This window comes from Vespula pensylvanica, chromosome 5 (genome assembly GCF_014466175.1).
Source record: "Vespula pensylvanica isolate Volc-1 chromosome 5, ASM1446617v1, whole genome shotgun sequence".
Taxonomy (NCBI): domain Eukaryota; kingdom Metazoa; phylum Arthropoda; class Insecta; order Hymenoptera; family Vespidae; genus Vespula; species Vespula pensylvanica.
In genome coordinates, this window is record NC_057689.1 from 8,083,721 (window position 1) to 8,094,168 (window position 10,448).

At 34.0% G+C, this 10,448-nt stretch overlaps 1 protein-coding gene across 2 annotated transcripts in view; it reads right to left on the reverse strand.

Annotated features, from left to right (window-relative positions):
* Positions 1-1,650: 1,650 nt before the first annotated feature.
* The window catches only part of LOC122629504 (alpha-mannosidase 2), a 188,539-nt gene continuing 179,741 nt past the window's right edge, over positions 1,651-10,448 (reverse strand). For both annotated transcript variants that reach the window (XM_043812991.1, XM_043812992.1), the window contains 2 exons: positions 7,059-7,527; positions 1,651-6,825 (listed from right to left, as the gene is read on the reverse strand). In XM_043812991.1, coding sequence (XP_043668926.1) covers positions 4,683-6,825; positions 7,059-7,527 — 2,612 coding nt within the window. In that variant the 3' untranslated portion in view covers positions 1,651-4,682. The remainder of the gene's footprint in view (positions 6,826-7,058; positions 7,528-10,448) is intronic.

A 10,448-nucleotide genomic window follows, 5' to 3' on the forward strand; every position in this document is an offset into this window, starting at 1 on the left:
AAAAAAAAAAAAAAAGATAGAAAGAATATATAAAGCGTTCATATTACTTCATTTCTGACGTTTTTCTTTCTCGCCTTTTGACGGTGAAGCCTTTTTCTCCTTCTAACTCACCCTTCTGACATTCTCTTTTGTCTCGCATTTTCTCGATAAGAAAGAGAACTCGGTTGACTTTAGAGGGTGGTTCTCTTTAAAAAGACCGCACGATTTCCCAGTTATTAGGCTTCGATGCACTTTGTCGAGCTAGCTTTCGTCGAGAAGAAAATGTAAATTGGCCTCGAGTCGTGAAAAAAAAAAGAGAGAGAAAGAGAAAAAGAGAGAGAGAGAGAGAGAGAGAGAGAGAGAGAGAGAGAGAGAGAAAGGTGGTCGATAGAACGTTTAACCCCGTTCGTAGAGTTTTACCTCACTCTTCCGTCCTCTTTTCTCGCTTCGAGTATACAACGACGAAGCTAAAATCGACTCGGCTTATTCCAAATTCAATTACGTACACAATGGGAGTCGATATCGCCGGAAGCGTTTATCGGCACGACGAGGGGGCCCGTAGCATTAATGAGAATTATGTCAAGGAATGATATCGATTAACGCTTATAAACCTCGAACGAGGCCGAACACGGGACTAAACTTTCTTAGTATTGCGATTATGTATGTTTCAATGTTTTTTATTTTGTCTTTATAAGAGAAAATTAAAAAATTTCTATTTCCTGCTCTTTCTTTTCTTTTTTTTTTCTTAATCGATCTCGTTTATTTATAATTAAAAATGTTTTAAGCAGTTTTCCTGATTGAAAATCGTTGTTAAGATTTTATGTTTAACTTTGAAATCTTATAATTATGGATAGTTTTCTTATTTTGTTGTTGTTATTATTATTATTTTGTTAAAAAATACAATTTTTGATCAGTTTTTTTCTTCGAAAAAACAATATATTATCTTTGTATAATTGAAACATAAAGAAATAAATAAATCGATTCCTTTAAATTTTTCTTTTTTCGATCTCGTGGCACCGAGAAATAATTCTTTATATATTCACTTTTTCGATTTATCTACCGAAGCGATCTTAAACGATCGACACTTTTCGCTAATTTCATCTTTTTCTTGTCAAAGTTGGTGAAAGCTAGACGAGAAAAAAAAAGAAAAAAAAAAGAAAAATAAAAGAAGTAGGGAAGAAAACGTATGGTTGGACTTACTTATTACGTTTGAGTACTTTTCATAACTTTCTTTCACCCCTTTTACTCTCGTCATTGCGTGATTCTCATTCATTTTCATCGTTGATTATCGTAGTCGTCGTCGTCTTGGTCGTTGTCGTTGAACGGAATGTCCGTACGATCGCATAGAATTTCTAATATATCCCAGCACTGCGTGCAACGAGTCCATCAAATTTTAATAATGACCGCGACGCCAGTGAGAATCTCGTGAGTCTCGGTTCAATCGAGAAAGAGTTCTCGTGTTCTTGTAAAACGAACTTTTCTTCTATTTTTTTTTTATTTTTTTAATTTTTTTTTTACATATGTACGTATCTACCGTTTCTTTCCACTTTTCTGGTAAATGCGAATGCTACTTTTTTATTTTTTTTTATTCCCGTCTCTCGCTAATTCCCATTTCAATTTCGTTTAAGTAATTTGGAACTTATATGGGTTAGCAGTATACCACGCGATTAATTAAAATACATCGCTTACTATCTTTATTTAATAAATATAATATTACATCATAACATAAGGAATATCGCGTATTTTTTTTTCTTTTTTTCTGTTTTTGTTATTTATTAATCGTCGTCGTCGCTTATTGAAATAGTTCGCAGAAAGTATGCAAATTATGTTCTCGAGCAACGCCGATATATATATATATATATATATATATATATTTATTTATAATATATATTTATATATATATTTTTATATATTTATATTTTTGTATATTTATTTATGTATATACGTATATATATATACATATATATATATACATACATATATATTTTTTTTCTTTATTTCCATATAGAATTCTTTTTCTCTAGAGACAGCACAAACACAGATTATTTTACAATATCGTTACAAAGGCCAGGACGAGTCGTCGTTGATCCCTCCATTGGCCTTTCGCATTTCTCTCTTTAAAGAGGATACTTTAACCACAAAATTATCGAGAATCGTTCATTGCAGATATCGCAATTTCGAATGCTTGATTAATTCGAACAAATATACAGAATGTTCACGTCGAGTTTACAGCTCGACGTAAAAAGTTCGTTCCTTTGTTTTTATAGCGTATCTGTGTTGACAAAGCAGATCTCTTTCGATTCTTATTTTTTTTCTCATTTGTTTTTTCTATTTATTTGAGCGGAGGGAAAAAATAACACTGGCAAGATCGATTTTGGTGTTGGAAAATAATCGAGAAAGAAGAATGAAGTACTTTTACATCGTAATTTTAATAGAATTTTTATCAGTCGATCCTTCGAAGGAATGGAATTTTTTAGCGAAAGCAAATTCTGCCTTGCGATCGTGCCATTGTAAATATCATCGTAAATTCCTTTCATGTTTCTCGTTACATCGCAACTTAACGATTTTGTCGATAATAATCATCTATTTACATATACATTATATATATATATGTATGTGTATATATATATATATATATATATATATAATCTATAAACACATTTTTGCATTGGCTCGCATCGTTTAAACCCGTGTTGCGAGTGTATCGCGTAAAAAGCTGAGCCTCTGAATAAGAACATTGCATTTATTTTTAAGTTCAACATATCGCACCGTAAAGTGGAAGAAATTTCATTGAGATTTGAATATTCATTTTTTGCTATTCGGATTGTACTTAAAAGCACTTGTCGAAGACGTTCACGAAGTTGATCTTTACTTAATGACGTTGTTATGAATAAAAATTATAAAAGAGAAAAATGATTAAAAATGTTTTTAGAATCGTTTTTAAATATATGTGAAAGTAATAGAAAGATATTTATTAAAATTGATAATTTCAATTTCAATTTCAACCAATGCGACGTTAAATTCACCAGGAATGTACGACGTTATTGTTAATTATTCTAATATTTACATGAGCTCGTCGTCTAATTGGTGAACGTCGGTTACGTACAACTTTTCGTTTAAATCTTTTTAAAAAGTAAAAGAAAAAGAATATATACATACATAAAAGATAACGTCATATTCGTTTGATCGCTTCATTGAATTCAATTGAATTCGTTTTGAGGTTGATATTGGAAGAGTTTAAAAACGCCCTAATTTAGTACGCTCAAATTAGATATTCTTTTTCTATGGAAAATTTAAATGATCTCCAAATATATACACACACACATATATATATATATATATATATATATATATATATATAAGATCATTCAGATATATATTTTTTATTTTGCTAGAAATCAAATTTCATTCGAATTTTTCGGTTAATTTTTGTCCAAATATCAACGAATTAAAAAATTGAGAGATAACATGTATCACATTTGAAAGAAGTACGTACATATGTATGTTTGTATATACGTATGTACATGTCTACATTTTTCGGAAGAACATTCGATTCGACATAGTCAAGAGGTTATTCTTTGAACGAGAAAAAAAGCGCACGCGAGCGCAATAGAGACCGAGAGAAAGGGACAGAGTTGGCGATAAAACGTTTGGCATAAGAAAATAGGTGCATATCATTTACATTATTTTCTTATCGTAATATACGATCTACGGTAAAGTTATGGCTTGATATGTACAATGTCTCTATATTTCCCGTTTCTCGACGATTCTTTTTCGTATCTATCGACATTCCCAATTTTATGATTGGTGAGAATCTTTCGTATTGACTTCGATAAAAACTTAAAGAAACTCGTCGGAAACGTATACGTCATATTTAAAGTCAGTATACTTTCTCTCTTCTCGCCACTTCCCCTTTCTCTCTTTACTTTTTTTTTTCTTTTTTTTTAGGATCATCCATGTTTTCTTCGGCAATGACAATACAAGATAAAATGAATAACTTTCGTCAATAATACAAATTTTTCTTCGAATTTTATGCTATTAACTATTTCTTTTTAGATTCATCGATAAGGTAGAATTCTTTATATCTTCGAGCGACAATAGACCGACCGAATTTTTTATTCCTTTTTTAATTTTTTTTTTTTAAATAATATGATTAAAAATCTATAAGTACAATGTAAAAGTTTTGAAGGTAGATTGAAACTCGTTAAACTCGTTATCATTGCATTTGGTATCGATTCTCGTGTTTATCATTTCGAAAGAATGAAATTCGGTTTTCAACAAACGATTTCTCGGTCCGAAAAAATTTGAACAATAGCTAAATCGATCAACGTACATTTGCGGACAATAATGTTACATAAATCGGTATTTTGACTCTCGAATAATTGAATATTTTATTTATATCCGAAAATGTATTGGATCGATCGGAAGAAGATATTCGATTGATCTCGTATTCGTTAAGGCGCACGATTTTAATTCGCACATTACGAATGTTCGGTGCGTAATAAGATTATATTTACAAAAATCTTCGTCGATCGAACGAATGAGTTTAGCCAGTATCGAATGATCGGCAGTGTTCTCTTTAAAAAAAAAAAAAAAAAAAAAAAGAGAGACCAATTCTTTAAAGTCCTTCCTCGGTTCTAACAAAGTATATTATGACCACTTTCATATATGACGATATATTGAACCGAGAGAGAAGCTTAAGATCATTGAAGGAAATTAACATTAAACGTTTCGACTTCCATTGGCTTTAATCCAATTTCTTGAAGACCGTCCGTCAAATGATGTTTTGTTTTTGTACCTGTCAAAGACGTTTTCGTGACGTTCAGTTTAGATAACTTGAAGAACGTCGTGCTTTGCGATAATCGATCGCTCAAAGGACAATGTTTTAGGGTTATGTCAGCGCCAACTGAACAGCTGTAACCTTGTCTATGCAAAACCATCAGAGCGTTGTTAACTGGAAAATGTGGCAATTTTTGATCGTGATTTGTCCTCAAGTTGAGTAAGTGAAGATCACAAGGGAAACTCTGACTAAGAAGCCTAACTTCTGGCGTCATAATGATTTCCGATTCGGTCCCATCGACTACGAAGATATTTACAGGATAGTTCAAGGCGTTGCTAAGATGATTGGCAAACAGAGATGGCTTCGAGTACTTATCCCTAACACCCACGATATCCTCGAGTAATAACCAATGTTTTATTACAGTTCTTCTATTGTCCAAAAGACCTTCGCCCATTCCTCTGGAGTCATCATAGAGTGTCCTTCTATCCAGCATAACTTCGAGCCATCCTGGTTGATAACTGGCTGCACCTTGACAGTGGTTAACCAATAAAGTTAATCTGTGATTGGTGTCCTCGATGTAAGCCATCGTCGTTATGGGGTAATAATTACCCTCTATACCAATTCTCTCTATTTTCCTTCTTTTTATCATTTGATGTCCATTCAGATCGGTATAGATCTCAGGTGGTTCACCGTTCATTATGTCAGTTTGAAGTCTCATAAACATCTCGGTCTCACGATTCTTCGGTGGTGTTTCGAAGTCAACGATGTTCCTGAGATATATTGCTTCGCCCAAGCCACCGTCTCTGTGATATATCGCCACATGATGAGTCAATAATTTACCATATTCGACCGTTAAACGTGAACTTAGGCTGCCACTGATGATATAAATCTTTTGATGCGGTGTGTAAGCCTCCAGTACGTCCTTATCTGTATCACGTAAATTTGGATCTGGCATGAATAGGTAAGCGCCACTATGGAATTGTGCCGATGGATATGCGGCAAATTGTATGGCGCATTGCATTATCTTACCGGTTGATTTTTTTGCAACACGTTTTAAGAAACCTGTTTGACCATCGAAGAGCAATTTCATCCTATGATTCTCCAATTGTACATCTCCGATCTGCATTGGTTTTATCGTGAAAACATTGTCCTTACCACATCTACTGCAATAGATCGTAGATATCGCGTCCATAGAGACTTTGTCCACTTGTTGCAGATGGTAGGTTGCTATCGCAAGCGGTTTCAATTCTGCCACGAAGAGGAGAACGTAAACGTCGTGCGTAATGCTTGTAGCGTTCATCACTGGTGCTATCTGGTAAGGTATCGGGTTCTTTTGTGGATCCAACACTCGTACTTTGTACGAAGTAACCTTTAGACTGATCACCTCCTGTCTTGGTTGAGCAAGAGGATTGAATAGAACGATCTTTCGTGTCTCTTGGTCATTCATGTTGATTGGTATCTTCTTTGGGAGTTTTTCATAGCTATCTCTATCAGATTCCGCCAGGACGTAGACAGAGTTTGGTTTGTTAGTTGTAGCAGCTAACGATTGAATCGCGAAACTTTGCAAGCTGGTAGTGTCGGAGATTGATTCAAAGAGTTTCAACGCGTAATCCTTCATCACAAATGATTTGGAAGTTCCCGTGATAGCGTCGTGGTGTTGAAACAATCCAAGATTTCTTCTAGCCTTCACAAGTTTCTCGAAATAGGTCTCGTAGAGTTTTATGTCTTTTCTCGATTGTTTAGCTACGTTCAAAGCGATGGTATAAAGTATTTCGGCTGATCTCAAATTAGCTTCCAACTCTCGATCAAGAATCTTCATATATGGTCTTGTTGTAAAGTAACCACTCCAATAAGCTGGTCTACCCTCGCTGAAAATATCCGAATAAACGAAGAAATCTCCCTTTAAGGTGGGGAATTTTTCTATTCGTTTCTGAATTTCTTGGAAGTAATCTTTCGGGGTACCAAAGATTACCTCGGCGTTATATTCTTCCTTGCGACTGTTTATGTAATCCATGAGGATTTTGTAATTCGTATACTGCTGGTCCCATTCGATCGCATGATCGTACCTGGATAGAAGAAAGATATTAAAGATGGGAATAGAGATAGTAAACATATATTATACATATGTAACTTATACGTCGATCATATATTGCGAATACATAATTGTTGGTAAGTTATGAAATATAGACAAGAATGAAAAATATTGGATCTATTCGTAATAATAATTGCTATTTTATGGTAATACTTATTAATTTATAACAATAGTAATTATTTACGAATAAATTCAATAATAGCTAACCTGAAATCATCTCCGAGAGGCATCAATACGACATTGTGATTGAAGAGAGAACCAGTTCTCGAATATTGTTCCAAAAGTAATTCGGCCATTTGTTTGACGTTGTTCGGTGTGATTTCAACTGCTCTAACAGAATATTCGGTGTATTCGCCTCGTATCTTACGAAAATCGAAGTTGAGACAAACGTGTGGATGTGGTCCGCAGGAGTGTTTGATGTTGTAGATGTCGAAGGGTTGATTGTGCGTCAACATGTCGGCGTTACCATTCTGATCCCACGGTTGGAGCCAAATGAAGTCACCGTACTGTTTCTTCGCAAACCATTGTTTCCAAGCGTAATGTATTCTTTGAATTACCGTTCCCGTCGCGCCAGAAGCTTTTAGGAAATAAGGAATCGTTCCACCATGACCGAATGGATCGACGGACCAACCAGACTCTGGAGTCACGTCTAGATTCGTCTTCAGCCATTGATGTCCTGCAAAAGTAATTGAGTCGATCCTTTTAGTGATAAAATATTCATCTATCGATTGACATTTTGTTTTACTTGGATTAAATTATGTTTATGACATAATTATTTATTAACGAGTATAAAATCTTAACGAATTTAATTTATATCGATTAAATTCAAAGCGTTATTCTTAGGATCTCTGTTTTTAATATATAAAAGATAGTTTTTTAATACATTAAAAGATAGTTTATAGCGAAAATTATTGTTTCCTATTCTCGCGATATTATACAAGTTTTATTAAATCAAACTATCATATTAGATATAATTACTTTTTATGTAATTACCAAACATAATAAAAAAAATTAAATTATACGAAGGTAACGAACGAATTATTTTAGAAACTCTGTTATACCACGAATATGCCTGAAGAGGGCCAGCTGGTGCAGGATATTTCCGAGCTCTGTTAATTATTTCGAACAGAGGCAAGGTGCATAATTATCGCGTAGTCGGAAACTCAAAGTACACGATTCTATTACATCAATTTCTCGTTGAGAAGGAATACCGACGACTGTCCGACTTGATATACCAGAAAATGTTGCTATTATATGCATGCATATACATATGTATATACATACATTCGGATGTATTTGATGTCATTCATATTTGTATATATATATATATATACATGCACTATATGCATGAAAAAATATACAAATGAATAAATGAATAATAACATCGTTGAAAATATTCCTCTTCTAATTATTAAACAAAAGTTTTAAAAGTTTTACGAAAAATAAAAAATAAGAATTGATATTATTATCTTGTTAATGCTTATAAATTAAACGTCTTTAATATCGGTAATAGGAAAGATCTAATTCAATAGAGAGAAAGAGATAGAAGCAGAACAGGAAGTTACGACGAGAGAAACCACGAAATTAATCCCACAGGAAGATCAGGATGCGAGTGGAAGATGGAGAAGGGAAGGTGGGTCGTTGAGATGGGTTAACAGAATTACCCCAAAGTCTGCGACGGTTAAACGATATATCCTGCCCTTTATGTTATCCACAACGAGAAGGAATATTAAGAGGATATCAGAAGTTATGTCTTTGTTATATCCGTTCGATTGTTTATCAAGTTAACCTTACTATACCAACGAATCATGGATATTCGTCATAGTAAAGCTCGTATTGGATCTTCGTTAATAATATTAAAAGAATTAAAAGCCATAACCAATAATAATCCTCAGTGAATTGTTATCTGGTTATCTCGTACAGTTGGTTACCATTTTATTCCTTTAATCCATTCTTATCTCGAGTTTCATGATTATTTTGTAACTACAAATGAGATATCATTAATTATGACCACCATTAGTTATAATTAAATTCTTATCGAATAATCTCGTGATTTAAGGTGGTAAAGCAATATTTTTCGCCTGTGAAATGAATCATTCGTCGATACGAAAGGATTTAACGTTTTCAAGAGGAAAACAAAAAAAAAAGAAAAGGAAAAGAAAAAGACTTTAATGATATCGAACGAAATTATCTTCGATGCGAATATCTTGATATCGGATGCAATGACGTTCTTATTTCTTGACGAAAAATTCGATAGATGGTTCAAGACGACAGGAACATAATCGTCGTCGATTTATCAGTGAACAAATCTATCTTCTCTCTCTCTCTCTCTCTCTCTCTCGCTCTCTCTCCACCTATCTATATCCCCTTCTCGTCAATACACGCTATAACACGTGGGAGTTAATCCAGATCCGTGGCCACAGAATTCAGAATACATTTCACGGTTGGTACTATTCGTGCATGTTCCTACACGCATGAACGCACCTAGTAGCAGGAAGGTCTTGGTTTCTGGCAGATTCCTGGATTAGTTATCACGATAATTCTCCGATTATATATTAATTTCATTTTGGAGAAAGTATTTCAGTATGAAGAATCATAAGAATCTATGAAATTTGGCAAATTATCCTATACGTTCGGACAAAAATTTAACATAGGGATCTAGATAATATTTAAGGAGAAGAATAATATAATGATACCTTAATGAAGATCATAAAATATCGTTGGATCGAACATTGACTCGTTTTTTTAGCAGGTCAAACGTATGCGAAAAGTAAAAGAAAAAGGAATAACTAACGAAAAGTTAAAAAAAAAGTTTCAATCTAATATTGATTAGTTTAACTGTTAGATTGTAAATACCAAAAAGAGACAGAGATAGAGAAAAAGAGAGATAAAGTAAATTTAAAAATTCGTATTACTTCACTGAAGATAGGACAGTAAAACTAGAGAGCTCGAGAAAGGGAGAGAGAGAGAGAGAGAAAGAGAGATGGAGAGAGAGAGAGAGAGAGAAAAGTAACATCTAAAATTGGCTCGTATGGAGATATTCTCTAACGTATAAATATACACATATAGATCTAACTAACTTTGCCAGGGTGCCTGAGAAATGTATGGCAGATAGGGTAAAAGTTGATACAAGGAAAGGGATGAGTAGACTTAGGTACAGTAACGTTAGGAGGGAATGACAGTGTGTCGCCTATCATATTCCCCAAGATTACGGCTTAATATAGGTTGCCGAGAAAGGCTTTCAGTTTGCGTGGATGAGTCATTTACTCTGGCACACGTTAAGACATCCCTCCACATAACCCAAATCCATGTCCTTTCCTATCTGCGAAGAGTTCCTATCATAATTCCCTATCTCTCTCTCTCTCTTTATCTCTTACACTACCTTCCTCTTTCTCGCTCACTCTCTTCATCTCTCAGCACAAATACGAAAAATCATAACCATGAAACTTGTTATTATTATACCCTTATATCCGGATCCCATAACAAAGCAAGAGGTGGCACGTGAAACACTGCCACCTCCAGATAAGTTATTATCAAGTGTTAAAAATTCAGAGCTTCGATGAAGCATTCAATTTTCCCGCAAACCAGGCTTTGTAT